General features: G+C 45.7%; 1 protein-coding gene across 8 annotated transcripts in view; it reads right to left on the minus strand.

Moving 5' to 3' along the window:
• The window catches only part of sorcs1 (sortilin-related VPS10 domain containing receptor 1), a 111,561-nt gene that overhangs the window by 30,875 nt on the left and 63,977 nt on the right, over positions 1-16,709 (minus strand). For all 8 annotated transcript variants that reach the window (XR_003976234.1, XR_003976233.1, XM_030352503.1 and 5 more), the window contains exons 4-10: positions 14,290-14,448; positions 9,135-9,208; positions 5,610-5,674; positions 4,607-4,725; positions 4,319-4,408; positions 2,861-3,040; positions 703-849 (exon numbers count right to left, since the gene is read on the minus strand). Coding sequence is in view for 6 of the 8 variants with exons in the window: in XM_030352503.1 (XP_030208363.1) it covers positions 703-849; positions 2,861-3,040; positions 4,319-4,408; positions 4,607-4,725; positions 5,610-5,674; positions 9,135-9,208; positions 14,290-14,448 (834 nt within the window). In the remaining 2 variants the exon portion in view is untranslated. The remainder of the gene's footprint in view (positions 1-702; positions 850-2,860; positions 3,041-4,318; positions 4,409-4,606; positions 4,726-5,609; positions 5,675-9,134; positions 9,209-14,289; positions 14,449-16,709) is intronic.

Raw genomic sequence — 16,709 nt, forward strand, 5'->3', positions numbered from 1 at the left:
CAAACTAGGACGCCAGTGGTAAAATCATAATCAGTCCACGGCGAGCCAAATAAATAACAAGCGAGTACAGGGCAGGTTTGTATGCTGGCGGTTTTAGGGAGCAGGGCAGTTGTGTTATTCCTGCCAGACACGTCTTCTCTTCTGTGCGTTTCTTAAATGGGAGGTCGGCTTATTGGACTGAATCAAAACATCTGACCTTTTAGCCGAGCAGCCTGGGAGCGTTCAGCTCTGACGAGAGCTGCTCTTTTTGAGACCATCGCTTCAGGGATCAGTCAAACTCTGACAAGGCCTTTCTTTGAGGATGCTAACACACAACACACGTGCACACACATACAAGCATGTATACACACACACACACACACACACACACACACACACACACACACACACACACACACACACACACACACACACACACACACACACACACACACACACACAAAAAAGGATGCATGCATTCGTACACACAGAAACACGCAGGCGCCAGAAGCCAAACACCGAGACAGATACACACAAACATACGCAACAGCAAACACACATGCACCGGAACACACACACCCACACACACGCATACACTACGACACACACAGACATATATATAGACACACAGACAGACAAACACACACAGATACACATACACTAGAACAAACACAGACATACACACACACACCCCACACCCCACAACCCAAACTCCACACCCACCAGCACACAGTGGATGTTGTTTCCCCTCAGGTCTGTGTTGGGTGCCTGCAGAAGCCTCCAGTCTCTGCCTCTGTTGAAGGTGATGTAGGTCTTCACCTGCTCATCCAACCTTTTGTTGGCGAGGAACATGCCTTTAATCCCTGCCACCTTGAACACAAACACATTGCTTCATCATTCAAGTGTTTTACGAACTACTACGCAAAACCACATACATCAGGTTCTCCTGCAAAGGTACATACATAGAAGATGAACGGCGGATAATATAAACAATTAACACAAGGTTTTATGTAAATGATCTTGTTAGAAATCACCCCATACTGCCTTAGTGATATTTCTGTATCTGTAGCTTAGCTCAATGGAGCCACACACCCACAATCCCACATACACACTTGCCTGGTAATGATTGATTATCATGGGACAGGAAATCAATGTGTGCCTGACTTGTTCTCGCAGGCGCTAAGAAATAGCCTGAGGCCACAGAATGCAGTTGATGACACTCAGGCAGGGAAACTCTCGTCTATAATTGGCAGATACTTCGATATCAGCCAGGATTTAGCATATGCTAAATCCCTTTCAGTTTGTGACCCCAATCAAGTCACAGGGTTTGATTGCGTAACCGAGACAAATGGGATGGATCTGGTAATGTGTGGTATAACCCGCAACCAAATTAATTGATTCAGAGGTACATGTGGAAGGGGCTTGTGCGTGGCCAGAGTAACAGAGACCGGTTGAACCTGTCACATCGGTCCTATAATTGGAGCAATTTCATGGACATTGATATAACTTAATATAAAGAACATTGCCAACAAAAATAAATCCATGGGCCATCCCTGGTATTGTCTCTGGTACAGTCCCTGGTACATTCCCTGTTCCTGTCCTTGTTATAGTTCCTGGTGCAGTCCCTGGTACAGTCAAGGGTACAGTCCATGGTACAGTCCCTGATAAAGTCCCTGGTACTGTCCCTGGTGCAGTCCCTGGTACTGTCCCTGGTACTGACCTGGTACTGTCCCTGGTACTAACCCTGATGCAGTCCCTGGTACTGTCCCTGGTGCAGTCCCTGGTGCAGTCCCTGATGCAGTCCCTGATGCAGTCCCTGGTACTGTCCCTGGTACTGTCCGTGGTGCAGTCCCTGATGCAGTCCCTGATGCAGTCCCTGATGCAGTCCCTGGTACTGTCCCTGGTACTGTCCGTGGTGCAGTCCCTGGTACTGTCCTGGTATTGTCGGTGGTGCAGTCCCTGGTGCAGTCCCTGGTACTGTCCCTGGTACTGTCCCTGATGCAGTCCCTGATGCAGTCGCTGGTACTGTCCCTGATGCAGTCCCTGGTACTGTCCGTGGTGCAGTCCCTGGTACTGTCCCTGGTACTGTCCCTGATGCAGTCCCTGATGCAGTCCCTGGTACTGTCCCTGATGCAGTCCCTGGTACAGTCCCTGATGCAGTCCCTGGTACTGTCTGTGGTGCAGTCCCTGGTATTGTCCTGGTATTGCCGCTGGTGCAGTCCCTTTACTGCATTGTTGGTGTCAGCACCTCATGTCCTGTTTAATATTCACACAATGCACTGTAGCTGCCCATGCTCATCAACTCCCTAGGACATATCGATCAATGCTCATGACAAGGCTAGACAGCTGTCAATCAGGCTTAAACTACCCTCGATGTGTGTGTGTCCGTATTGTTAATTTTGGGTCGAGGAGGAAATCGTGGATGCAGATTTATTCGTATTGCGTGCAATATAAGTAATAGCATTGATCGTTCAGTTTTTGTTTTGTGGTGTTCAGGAAAACTTAAACAGATAAACAGACATACAGGCTGGCAGACAGACAGACAGACCGACCGAGAGAGTCTAAACCCAGAATAGTGAGGTATGGCCTGGGGACAGCTAGCCAGCCAGCCAGCCAGCCAGCCAGCCAGCCAGCCAGCCAGAGCATGTAGAGTGAGTGTACACAGTGCAGCCAGCCCAGTAGAGTGAGCTACTCCGGTAGAGTGAGTGACCACGGTGCAGACATCCCAGTAGAGTGATCGGCCCCAGTAGAGTGATCTGCCCCAGTAGAGTGAGCGGCCCCAGAAGACTGAGTGTACCAGTAGAGTGAGTGGCCCCAGTAGAGTGAGAAGCCCCAGTAGAGAGAGCGGTGCCAGTATCGCGAGTGTACAGAGCGCCGGTACCTCGTAGAGGTCCACCATGACGTTGCCCTCGGGGCCCATGCTGCTGACCACGTTCTCCAGGGCCAGCGTGTAGTGCACCCCGGTGGCCTCCGACACGTACAGGTTGTAGGTCTCGTTCTGGTTCCACTCCCGCACCGCCGCCACCACGCGGTTCTCGTCCGTGCTGATCACGTGCAGGTCCTGGGGGGGATCGGAGGGTGATGGGAAGAGGAGGATACATCTTCAGAGTGTGCTGGTCCCTGTTCAACCCTCCCTTTGAGGACGAGGGCATGATGGGAAATCTTTTGGTTTTAGTCACAGCAGATGATAGACTCATAGAGGTATTCAATTGTTTTATATTCAAAAAACATATAGCCTTTTCAAAGTACCTTGTAAAACTGTATCAAAGTATATGCTACAGCTCAATTAATATAAAATAATAGTTACCTTAAGTCAGTGTTATTGTATTGCACCTCTTTGCATCCCAAGATCGAGATAGCATTCATTTTTTTGCATCTATATCTTTTCAATTATTATCTGTTTGACAGTAGTTAACATACCCTAAACGGTTTAATCCTTCAGTGTGTAAAAACTATGACAGACTCATATATCTAATTGAGTGAGGGAGATAATAAAGTGTGACCTAAACTAGCCAAATATATCACGCCTGACAATTTTACTCTTTCTGCGAAATCAAGACGCATGAAATGTCATAACGTACTCTGTGACCGGCCTCATTTTACTAAGCGGTTGTGATTGATAAAATACCCGGCCGGGTAAAAATAACATGTTATTCACCAGATCCTTCTGATATTACTGCTGTGGGAGCAGTATATTAGTAAATAAAAACACTGTGTTCCTTCGGAAAAAATGTAAGCAGAGGAGGACATTTTATGGGTGTTTTTCTCTACTCCCTACTGTTCCTTTAACACCTTGCCGGGCGACGAGAGTGGCCAGAAGCCTCGGGCTTGATTGAATAAAACATGTTTAATTATCACAAGCGATGCGGAGACACAGGGCCAAGCTGCCCAGCCTAACAACGCCTGAGACGGTGACAGATACGGCCTAGTGTTACCAGCATAAAGTTAAACCAAACATAAACAATGGAAGCAGATTATCATTGAATCCCTTTGGGCTCATTCTGGCAATGGGGATCTTTGCACAGTACACTGACATAATGGCAGTTTGGGTATAATCTCGGACCCAGCAGTCCTACTATGTCAGAGCAGGACTTCTGAGGGGAGACAGCACCCAGCCTTGTTTCCTGTGTTTCCCGTGGATGAAGCTTTCAATAACTGTATTTCTACAGTGGCCAAATACAAGGTGTGGATTTGAAACCATGTGTAAGCTTTGATTTGGGCTCAGAGCTTACAGATCACCGCCTCCAGCAACATGATTGGTCGAAACAAATGTGAAGCGAAAGAAAATCAAACCGGTCTGCTACCAGATATTGACCTAAAGTCTGATATGGGAGGCTACCTTGGGCAAGGTGTACTTGGGCAGCTTCATGGGTGTGAAGACGTCTCGCTGGGCTGAAACGTAGTAGATTGTGCGGCTGCTGGTGGAAACCTTGGACAAAAGCATTGGATTTAGGCAGTGTGGAGCGATTTAAAGAACAACCCGATAAGAAATAACTTGACCAAACCCAAGCTAAACTGTGCCTTTTCAATGTGCCCAGGACATCTCGGACAAAGCCGACACACATTCTCCCTCCATAGGGTCCATAGACAATTGTTTTACCTCCAACGGGCCAATCACATCGCTTACCTGGACGAAGACGTACTCATCCTGCACCACCAGGGAATTGGGGTCAATGAAGCCAGGGAACGGCTTTCCCTTGTTGGCCTCGGTGCAATTCTGCAGCCTGCAGGTGACGTACAATGCCTCTGCTCCCATGGGTACAAACAAACAGGCGCACACGAACAAGCACACACACACAAACAAACGCACACACACACACACACAAACACACAACCAAACACACACACACGTATGTCAAGCCGTGGTGTGGTGGCTGCCATTATCCAATGCAAAGCGGCCTTCACTCAAAACAGTCCAGAGCAAGCAGCCTCAATCGGCTGCTTGCATTACTCATGTCAATAAAATGGCCCGCTCTAAAGACGGGGGAAGGGAGATGTGGAAGACAGACGACCAGAGAGGCCAATTGCCTTTGCCGCTTTCAATCACAGAGCCGGGAGAAAGCCTGTCCCCACGTGTTAGCCAATGCCAACTATATGTCCACATATGGGTGATCAATAGTGATAGCCTCCAAGGGGGCACAGGGGTTTCAATCTGTGTGTGTGTGTGTGTGGGGGGGGGGGGGGCTGTGTGTGTGTGTGAGATGGAGAGGGAGTGAGGGTGTTTGGATGCTTGGCAGGTTCTATTTCACTGGGCCTCTTGAATCTCACTTGACGTAACAACTAAAAATAGAAATGGCATTTCATCAAGCGACGGGCGATGCAGGAGCAGAACTCGATGCGTTATGTCTACACATGTGCGCTTCGGGAAGACACCGAGGGAGAAAGTGAGCGCTCGCCGTGGCTCTGAGTTGTACATTGTGTCACTAGCAGTAGGTGAATCCTTCCGTGGACGACTTCTCGCGCAAATACATGCGTGGCAGAACTCATGGCCGTTGTGCGTTATGAACTGCCATGTCGCGTTATCCTTTGACGGAACCGCCCCCGTTTGAATCCAAGGTCCGTTTCCAGGACACGGCCTGCGGCGCAGAAGCCCTCCTAGAAGCCATGGTCCAACGCATTCAATTACTCACGTCCTTCAGATATGCTGCTTTCCAGGTGAATTAAGCCTGGTTCTTTGTCCAAGCCCATTTTAGACCTGCAGAGGAGGGGGGGGGGGGGGGGGGGGGGGTGGGGAGACAATCAGGAAGATTACTGTCTTGAATCGTAGACACACGACTACACCGTAGGTTAGTGTCAAGCGGTAGGGACATTGTGGAGGGAAGATGAAGTCCCCAGCCCCCCAACCCCACTCCCCTGTCCCACCCAAACACACCATCAGACGCAGGGAAAAGGCATTGATTTGCGTTCTACACTGGAGACGGCCACAGATGGAATGAAATATAAAGTCATTACTACATGAAATATGCATTAAAAAGACTTGGGGATCTGAAGAGACACAAAGGACAGCAGGGGTCCGGAGGGAAGAGGATTGGGAGATTGAGAATACAAGAGATGGTGGGAGGGAGAGAGAGAGAGAGTGGGAGGGAGAGAGTGTGAGAGAGAATACAAGAGATGGTTGGAGAGAGAGGTAAAGAGTGAGTGGGAGAGAGAATACAAGAGATGGTGGGAGAGAGTGGGAGAGAGAGAGAGAAAGTGAGAGAAAGTTGTGGACCACCCTGGCGTCTAATTATTTCACAAATTGGTATTGGTGGCTTCCTACATGAGGCAGAGCTCGAGATGGCCTACTTAACGACCCGCTCAGCTTCATGAACTACACAACTTGTTAGCCATTAAATAACCAGGAAGGCGGGAGGGAGTCGGAGAACTGCCTGTGGGAGGCCAGGGACACACTGAGGCGCTTTAAAGACGGACGGCAGACTGCCGGTGGTAACAAAGGACACACTGGGTCATACTGTCCCTTGCCTCCCAACTACAAAGACCTGGATCTTTGTGCGGGTGTGTGTGTGTACGGGTGTGTGTGTGTGTGTGTGTTGTGTGTGTGTTGGTGTGTGTGTTTGTGTGTGCATGCATCTGTCCGTGTGCATAGGTGTATGAGCGTGTGCATGCTTGTGTGTGTGTATACAAGCTTGTGTGTGTGTGTGTGTGTGTGTTTGTCTGCAGGCACTGTATATTCCTGACCTCGGAGAGATTGGTTGGCGGGTCCTTTATGAAAATGTACTCAGCAGAGCAGTTGAGCTGAAAAGCATTTACACTTTTCTCTGCTCATTAAGACACATAGAAGACATGTAAATTAATAAATATATACATATCTTTTATGGATGTCTAATGAGAAAGTTTTATTCTTTAAATGTCATTCTGAACTGGGGAACATTGCAGCACCAGCTACCTAGCTGGCACAGAAAAATATAAGATATGTTAAAAAGTAAAGATAAGTAAATAAGTAAATAAGAGAAAAGCAGCAAAGAAAATCTCATAAATAACTCAAAAATACATAACGGTAAAAAAACACTAGCAACAGTTGAAGAGACGGTAAGGATGGGGGATATGTAAAATGTGAATAAAGTATATTTTAAATATGATGTATAGGGCTGCCGATGAATACAAACATGGTCCAGGGATCTGTCTTGGAAGGTAGACTGGTTCCAACGGTACGCACGTCCGAGCATTGTAGACGGAGCGGGTGCCCACCAAGAGAATGTTAATAAGGGCTAGCTCTGAATACTTCCGCCAATAAGAAGCTATTCAGGCTACCTTCCCATAAGAAAATAACCCGCTTAGCCTACACGGTAAACATATATTTAGATATACTGCAGTTTTCTTCTTCTGTGGAATTTGATGTGGTATTCTCTCCCAGGGTTCGCTGTTTGACGGAGCGTCGCGGCAGGTTATTTTTCCCGCCGCCGGCCGTGACCGAGTTGCAGATCAGCTCTGTACTTTGTGCCTTTTGTTCCTGGAGTGTGCTCGCCACATAAACACACAGGAATGCTAGCTCCCTGACGCAGCCTCATTAGCATGGTTGCCACTAGCGCTTCCATAGCCGCAGAGCTACGTCCAGGAATAGAAGGCCGACTTGTTCTGGCCCAAGCAACCCCCCCACAGCCCCCCTACACCTCTAGGGCTTCCTTACCGTCCACGGCTGGCTGTGAGGGGGGGCATGTCTTTGTCACATGCTACATACCGACCTCCATACATACCAGGAGTGGACTGTACACGGACTGAACCAACAAACTAATGGTCTGTATGTTTGAGCTTCAGAAAGAACAGTAGATAATCTGTTGGTCGAGGGATCTGTCTTTGTACCACCTAATCAAATACATCAGAAAGAACACTAGATAATCAAGATAGTTATAAAATCTAAAATAATAGAAATAGACATAGCAGAACAAAACATGGTCAACCGATTATTCTATAGATGAATCGATAGATACATTATAATGGGACTAAAAGCTTTTCCCGACAGACAGGCTATTATGTCTACATCCCTCTTTTGTACTACCTAATCAAATACAACAGAATCAGGCTGGCATCGAAATTAAATAATTTCAAAGCTTCTGTACAAAATGGTGGCATTACTGAGAAGCATAATGTAACTGTCTACCACAGAAAGCAGTGGGTTTGTCACCCCCATGAATAATGAAATCACTTTGTTTCATTTATTCTCCGATCCATGGAGGTATCCTACATGGTAAAAGTGTATTCAAGGTTCACTTGTATCTGTGAATTTGAATACTCTGTTCCCTCTTTCCACTAACTCGATTTCTAAGGCTGAATCTTTGGTAGAGTGTTCAGTGTCATAAGTTTCAGGAGCCTATCATTCTAAAATTGGCTGTAATTTAATTAAGTATAATTAATTCAAATGACAGGTCTCAGATAGGTCTCGGATCTATTCATTATGACTCCTTCACCGTGGTGCAGCGGAAAACGTTTATTTGAGCGGTAGGGTTGACACTGGTAGGATAGAAAAAATACCTGTATATTGGCCTTACTAACAATAAGTGCATTTGTCAGAAGAAAGAGAATCAATATACGGCTGTCGGTACAGTAAGTATTTTTACAGAACCAAATGCAAAGCAGCAACAATTGTTAGGTGCCCATTCCCTGTACACAACAAAGATAGATAGGATTAGATGCTTCATAATGCTAGGTAATATTTTTAAGTGCAAGGACATACAACGTACAATATGTGGTACATTGAGTGCCAGGAAGTACAACATACAATAAATGCACAATAGGGGGATGGAGCGTGTGGGGGTGGGGCTAAGTCTAGGTGAACTATAAAAAAGACCCGTGTAGATTGAGGAGTCATATTCATGCGTTGCCCAAAACAGAGTTTAAATTCACCACAAAGATTCAACAGAAATCTAGTGTGGTTTAGATGAATGAAAACCAGGACTGTATTATGAGACGGAGAGGGGGGGGGGGGGGGGGGAGAAATAATAGCATAGCGGCTACGCAGTTGTGCGTAGCGTCTCGCAAGAGACCGGCACTTTGTTTGACCCCCAATGTCCACAAAGTCTACCTTTATGCATCATTGAGCGAGATGCCTAACCCCCTCTCTGCTTCGTAATGATGTGTTTCTGGAATCACCGTCATTTGCTTTGCATGAAAGCCTCTCCTAACTAAATAGGGAAACAGTCCTGGAACGGCGTACTTACCAGTAGAAGCGATTGGGAGACACTTTCTCATGCACCAGCTGCCACCGTCGGCCAAACTCCACGGAGCTGTAGAGCTGGGGAAGAGAGACAATGCAGGGAGGACTATTAGGCCATCTGAATCTATGCAAAATGTCCTCTAAATCAAACAGCCTTCATATATGCATAAGTCTGAAATTAATGAGATGATATTCTCACCCCTCGATTACTGATTAATACGTTTCATTGAGTATAGCAAGGGATCAAACAGGTGAATTCCTCCATTGGGTTGAGTATGCTCAATGATATCGATATAACTTCTATAATAGTGCTCTCATTTTGATTAATCCGGATCCTCACTGGAAGGAGGGATCCCCCACTTTCTGTTCCTTCTCAAGATTTCTTCCTCTCTAATTTAGAGAGTTTTTCATGCCCTCTGGGGGGATAGGGTTAAGGCTAGGGGGGTGTCGTAAATATATGACCTGTTAAGCACTTTGAGACTGTACCTGTGATTAAGGGCTATACAAATAAAATTGAATTGAATGAATCCACATTAACATAGCGTAATATACATTGATAAACCGAACATAATATATTATACTATACTGCAACAGCTTAAATTTTGACCACCTGATGCATGCCATTTTTGAGACACTATGGAGGGCGGCTGATGCATGCTGTTTTGTAAGCGTTGGCTAAAATGCGTCTACAGAGCAGTCCCCGAACGCAGCCCATTACAGCAGACATGCCCCGCACACTCTCATCCCACACTGAGGGAGAAGCCGCCGTGTGTGAGCAGGGCTGTAATTGCTTCGTCCCCCAGCAGCGGTGCCTGTGAATGGGGTCGAGGTGTCAACGCAGTTGGCCCCGGGGAGGGGTGGGGGGTCGGGGAGGGGGGGGGGGGGGGGGGGGGGGGGGGGGACTGGGGACTGGCGGGGGCGAGGCCGTGGCGGCTCGCCTCGACACAACTATTGTTCACTAGTCAGCGAGTCGCTGGCTTTGCTGTGATTTCAAACGCACAACGTAACTCGGAGAGAGAGAGAGAGAGAGAGAGAAAGAGAGAGAGAGAGAGAGAGAGAGAGAGAGGAGAGAGAGAGAGAGATACCCTGGGCCCTGGCTGGGGGGAATAGAGAGGGATTAAAAATATGTGAAATATGAGGGGAGACATAAAACAACGAGGACCACAGACAACTTTGGCGTGTCAGCATGGCAAGGCAGCGAAGAACCAATTTTTATTTTATTTTATTTTTTCCTTTCTGATCATGGCTGTGTTTGTTTTTCATTCCGGCGGTATTTGCCCAGTTGATGAAAGAGAGAAGTCGGAATTTTAAACAGACGATCCACGTCGACCACCTGATTGGATCTAGCGCCGCTGACCCTGTCCTATCAGTGATGACGCATGCTGTTTTAACTCGCGCATCAAATAAAGGAAAATATGGAAATAAGTCTTCATGCGTGGGTGGCACGGACAATAATATTGATCAAAGGGAACATGACATTTCTCTAGATGCTGTAGCTGACGAGGAAAAAATATTGCGATCCCGTTGCGCCATACAGGGAATAAATCGGTCTAACTTGTTTTGTATGAACGTGCTCCCAAAGCAGAACTTTGGCAAAATGTCTTTAGCAATATTTCAAGTCCTCCGCAGTCCTAACGAGACATTTCAGACTGCAAAACTGACGGGACACTTAGAAGAGGTTGAAACAAGTGATAGCTGACCTTTATGTCTTGCTCGTATTTGTGTGTGTCTGTGTGTGTGTGTGTGTGTGTGTGTGTGTGTGTGTGTGTGTGTGTGTGTGTGTGTGTGTGTGTGTGTGTGTGTGTGTGTGTGTGTGTGTGTGTGTGTGTGTGTGAGTGAATGTGTGTGTGAGTGACTGTGTCTTTGTGTACTTGTGTATGTGTTGGTGTGCGTATACGTGTGTGTAGGAGTGTGTCAGTGTGTGTGTGTACATGTTTGTGCGTGCGTGAATGTGTATGTGTGTGTGTGGAACCAGAGTGGATGTGGTTTCGCCTGCCACTGTGGTGGCTGCTTAGCATTGATAATCAACAACCTTGTCATGGCGAAAGTTTGAAATGTCAGCATCCTTCAGCGGAACAAAATTATAAATTAGTTTACTCCAGAAATTACAGACGGAGACTAATGAGGCAAAAGCCTAATACAATGTTTTCTGCTCTTTTATTTTATTTTTAGGCATGAGGGCGTTTGTAAACACACCAGTTTTTTTTGTGTGAGGCTAAATTTGATTTGTTTAAGTTAATCTATTTGCTTTTGTGGTTTGCAATTTTCTTTATCCCAAAGGGTGAAATAGATGCAGGTTTTAAAATGGCCGCCGTGGACCAATGTCTCTTTCCCAAATCAATAATTGTTTTTATTTGAGCTAATCCAGAGTGAATTAAATTTAATGAAATGAGGTTAGATTACCTCAAATGAAGGCTGTTTGGGGAGGGGGTTTGGGAACAACTTGGAAGTAATCACAGGAACCGATTGCATATTAATCTTGATGTGTTTGTTTAAACAATAACAGTAAAACGTTATCACCTTAGTCAAGTACTAAATACCCTGCGTATTGCGTTAAAGACGCCATAGCACTTTACGAGATCACACGAACACTTAAGCTCAATTAGGGCAGAGTGTTCTCGAGTGGGGCTCACTTGAGAACACGTACATGAGAAACATCAGAAGAGAGACGTGGGCCCGACAACAAAAAAAATGGACTGTTGCAGTGCTGCATTGAGCAGGAGGTCAGGATGAAAGGCTACTATAAATGCAGGAAATCACTTTGGTTAATTATTCTACCTTTGCCTCTCAGTCGAGTATGTCGTGGTGGAAGCTGAGAACCAAGACAAGGCTTTCAGTCAACAATGTGTGTGTGTGTGTGTGTGTGTGTGTGTGTGTGTGTGTGTGTGTGTGTGTGTGTGTGTGTGTGTGTGTGTGTGTGTGTGTGTGTGTGTGTGTGTGTAGGCAGAGTTCAATGAGGGTTCAACAATAACAATCAGCATATTATTTCCATAACTTGCCAGTACGTAGACAGTAATGGTCATTTCCATACCTAGGTAAAGGGATTATTATTTAAGATTATTCAAGTTTACTGCAGCAATATGAATTAATGTATGTATTTATATCTGTATACTTTGGACCAGTGGTTTACTGGTCCAATATGTCTTTCTGAACATTGTTTTCCAAAATACGCACATACCTCAACATCCATGTTATGGCAGATTCTTTTGATTCCATTATTATGTTTGAAGTTTAAAAATGGTATTCATTTATTGAGGCAAAAATATACATAACATGCAACTCAGATCACATTTCATATTTATGTTTTGTATTGTTAAATTCCTGATTATGCTGGATGGAATCAAATGATTTACTGGAACTATTACACAATGTACAATGAGTCAAATGTACATAGTCAGCTAAATGAAACCATTTGTTTTAAATGTATGCTTGACTATGAGTTTTTACAGTGTGCATGGATTAAATTGCAACACTGCTATAGGGTACATTCAGATAGAAAAGGAAATAAAGTTAATGACAGGGACTTAGAGACAGGAACAGAGAGCGAGAGAGATAGCGAGAGAGAGAGAGAAAGAGAGACATCACATGAGAGAGGGACATAGAGTTATAGAGGGACATAGATAGAGAGAGAGAGAGAGAGAGAGAGAGAGAGAGAGAGAGAGAGAGAGAGAGAGAGAGAGAGAGAGAGAGAGAGAGAGAGAGAGAGAGACATAAAGTGAGAGAGAGGGACATAGAGTGAGAGAGATAGAGAGAGGGACATAGAGATAGAGAGAGGGACATAGAGAGAGAGAGAGAGAGAGAGAGAGAGAGAGAGAGAGAGAGAGAGAGAGAGAGAGAGAGAGAGAGAGAGAGAGAGAGAGAGAGAGAGAGAGAGAGAGAGAGAGAGAGAGAGAGAGAGAGAGAGAGAGAGACATAGATAGAGAGAGAGGGACATAAAGTGAGAGAGAGGGACATAGAGAGAGAGAGAGAGAGAGAGAGAGAGAGAGAGAGAGAGAGAGAGAGAGAGAGAGAGAGAGAGAGAGAGAGAGAGAGAGAGAGAGAGAGAGAGAGAGAGAGAGAGAGACATATATAGAGAGAGAGGGACATAAAGTGAGTGAGAGGGACATAGAGTGAGAGAGATAGAGAGAGGGACATAGAGAGAGAGGGGTATCCTCAGCCCCGTCCTTCATAAATCCTCCATAGAAAAACATTAGAGCCCAAATAGCCTCCAAGTCTGTAAGCAATGGATGTAATTCATCTGAATGCTCACTCCAAAAACGGCCATGAATTTTACCTCGGAAATAAACAGGGAGGTTTCCGACCTGCATTGTCTCGGCTGGTTATTTATTTGACAAACATTTGCACTTGGCCTGAAGTGTGTAATTTTTGGGGATGGTAGGTGTAATATTTATTATCCCTTTGAGGCGGATAAGTGTTTTTTAACACTAAACGGTTGGGTCTCCCGCGGCCAAACGGACCTTCCCTCCACACACCCGGAGGAGGGACCCGCACTCTGAAGGAGAGCCCCGTCCGGTTGTTGGATCGAATCCCAGCCGGGTCACGCTTTAATGTCCAAGGAGCTTAGATGATTTTTACTGGAATTCGTAGTCAATTAAATGACTACGCCCCCTCCCCAACCCATGCTGCCGTTCTGAATAAAAGACTCCCTCAGTGTCAGACAATGTGCTAACACAGAAACAAATAAAGTTTGTTGTGTTTGTGTTTGAGGTTCTGACTCCCTTATTACTGCATGATGGCACATACGGCAAACTGAAGAAAATAACATGGAAAAAATAAAAATAGCTTCCCCTGAACCTAAAAAGAAATAAAGAATACTTTGTTCTGTTCCCACAGCGAAGCCTGTAAGTTTGAAACCAACTCGTCTCTCTCTCTCCCTCTCTCCCTCTCTCTCTCTCTCTCTCTCCTCCCTCCCTCTGTCTACAATCTTTCCCTTTCAAACAAACACAAACACAAACTCAGACAGACTATAAGGTCTCCGAGCCAATTTCCTGAATAATAGCGGTTCCACGCATTGATTTAACCTCCCTCCTTTCCTCTAAAGAAATCCCTTGAAAAGGACAAGGAGAAACAAAATCCTAATAGAAGCTTTCCTTCAAAGTGGTCACCCTCAATGAGCTGGTGACCCCTTGGCCTCCCAGTGGGGGGGTCGGGTCTCTCACCTTCTGGTCGTGGCTGTAGGCCAGGATCCAGTCCTCCTGCTCGGGGTGGAAGAGGAGGCTGAGGATGTAGAAGCTGAGGCGGTACTTCTGGTAGTTGGCCCCCTCGTCGGTGCTGATCAGCAGGCTGCTCTCTACCTCGGGGTCGGTCAGCAGCATGATCTGCATGGAGAGGGTGTGCATAAAGAGAGGGAGAAAGAGAGAGTGAATGGCTCGTGCGTCGAGGGAGGCGGATCCCGGGGCTCGGGAGGAAATGCCAAATAAGGGCGATTTTCCTGTTTCTCAGTCGCTAATGTGGCCTTTTCGTATGTGTCACACATAACACAAACTTTTAATGATACCAGGGCAAAGGTACTAGGTTAAACCAGTGAACAAGAAGAAGTATACTAATGGCAACCTGCCGCGTAAAAGCAGCACCCGTAATAAGTGTAATGAGTGACAGCTGTGTTTGTTCCACCATGACGCCTCCATGCAAAAGCGTGGGTTCTTCTTATTCTCAAAGCGGAGGGGAAAAAAACAGTCCCAGACGATGAAAGGAGAGGATTCCCCTAACTCACATGAGGGAGCCATGACTGATGATCTGGAGTTGGCACCCTCAACGTTTGACATGGGAAATGTGTAATTACAACTGACTTGTCGTGGTTTTGTCACGGTGTTATCCGCTGATTGTGAATAATGTGCGCTACGGTGTGTGATGATATAATCCCTGTGACACAGACTGCCATTAAAATGTTAGATTGCTCCCCGTGTGAGTCTGCGTGTTTGGGTGCATGCGCGTGTGTGTGGCTGTGCTTGCGTGTGTGTGTGTGTGTGTGTTTGTGTGTGTGTGTGTGCGTTAACGCAGAGTTGGCCATGTACTCTGTTTTCCCTTCCTTCACGCTTACCGTCTACGCTCACTCAGACGATGAGAGGCCTAATTTCCCTGGGGCTCTTTCCCTTTTCTTAGAGGTCCGCCATGGTTTGTGACCGGGGCCAAGTTTGAAAGTGAAATTACAAAAAAAAAAAAAAAGGTTGCAGCCATTCGCAATTATAATTCAATCAGCGAACGTCAACATGTGCACACATTGTAATTAGAATGTTTTAAGTGGTAGTAGTTCTATTGGCGGGCACGCTTAGTGGCGTGTGTGTGTTGGCATTAGCGCGTGTGAGTATACACATTTTGTACCCATTACCCCTATTGGGCGCAGAGCGACAGTTGGCCTGGCAAACGGTTTTCCCCGGGAGGATTCTTTGTTTTTGGAATTGGATATTGACTCCAGGTGTGCTGCTCAGGTTGCCAAGCAGGCTGTGGGCTGGATATTGTGTTTCACACACCAGTGTGCCCGGAGAAGATTCACCTGCGCTCAACCTTGTTATCACATGGCAACAGCCGACTGCTTACCCTTCAGATGAAAGATATCAAAAACGTATATATATATATATATATACACCAAAAATATATTGTTCTCCGAATTCCATGACCTTGACATGGGTCTGATCAATTCATCTTAATGATTCAATGTGCCTTGGTAGGTTCGCAATCTAAAATACATTGATCGAGTGACATATGTGGTATCGATTGAAAACACGCATGCAACCTTTCTATGCATGTTTAATCATGATCACGCGGGGCCGACGAAGGCAAAGAACGATCTGCAGTGGTCGCTCTGCAGCTTGTAGACATAAATGGAGAATCAGATATGGCTCAGAATGCCTGGAGAAGGTGTGCGATGAAACAACTTGGTATACAGGGACCACAACGGCTTTCATACCATCGTATCCATGTGGTGTGATTATCAATATTCACAATACCACAGCAGAGTATATCATCAGCAGCCTTTCACTATTGGAAGTTAATTAAACTAAGCATCTTTCTACAATTTACATTCACTCGCAAAAATGTACTACTACTACAACTACGACACACTTACACTTAATAAGTAATAATAATAATAATAATAATATTTTATTACGATGATTTTAATTATTATAAGTGACGGTAACTTGCATTCAAATTACTTGACGATAGGCACGGTCTTAACTTGGCCCCTGATTACATGGCTGGCAATAAAATAAGTACACCCAGAGTCAAGTCCCTTTCAGCAAGGCCCCGGGTTGTTCTGGATGACTTGTTTCGCAACATGTTGTCTTTAGCGTAACCATGCGCTAAAGGGGGCATTCTGGTTAAATCAAGACGGTGGTGTTGTACCCGGATACACCAAATAAGTAATTTGGTGGAATTACAAATCAAATTATTATTACACATTTTGCGTGTCCTGGTGGTCCATGGCGGATAGATTTTAGCAGCCACTCAACTTGTTTGATGTCTTTGAATAAGTGGATGACAAAATAATGGTGGCAGAGTCTCTTCAGGCCTAAAGTGTTGTGAACAGGACATTGTGACCTACTGACTCCCAGTCGCTTGTGGTCTATATTTGAAACTG

The sequence above is a fragment of the Gadus morhua genome, chromosome 3 (assembly GCF_902167405.1).
Source record: "Gadus morhua chromosome 3, gadMor3.0, whole genome shotgun sequence".
In the NCBI taxonomy this organism is placed as follows: Eukaryota; Metazoa; Chordata; class Actinopteri; order Gadiformes; family Gadidae; genus Gadus; species Gadus morhua.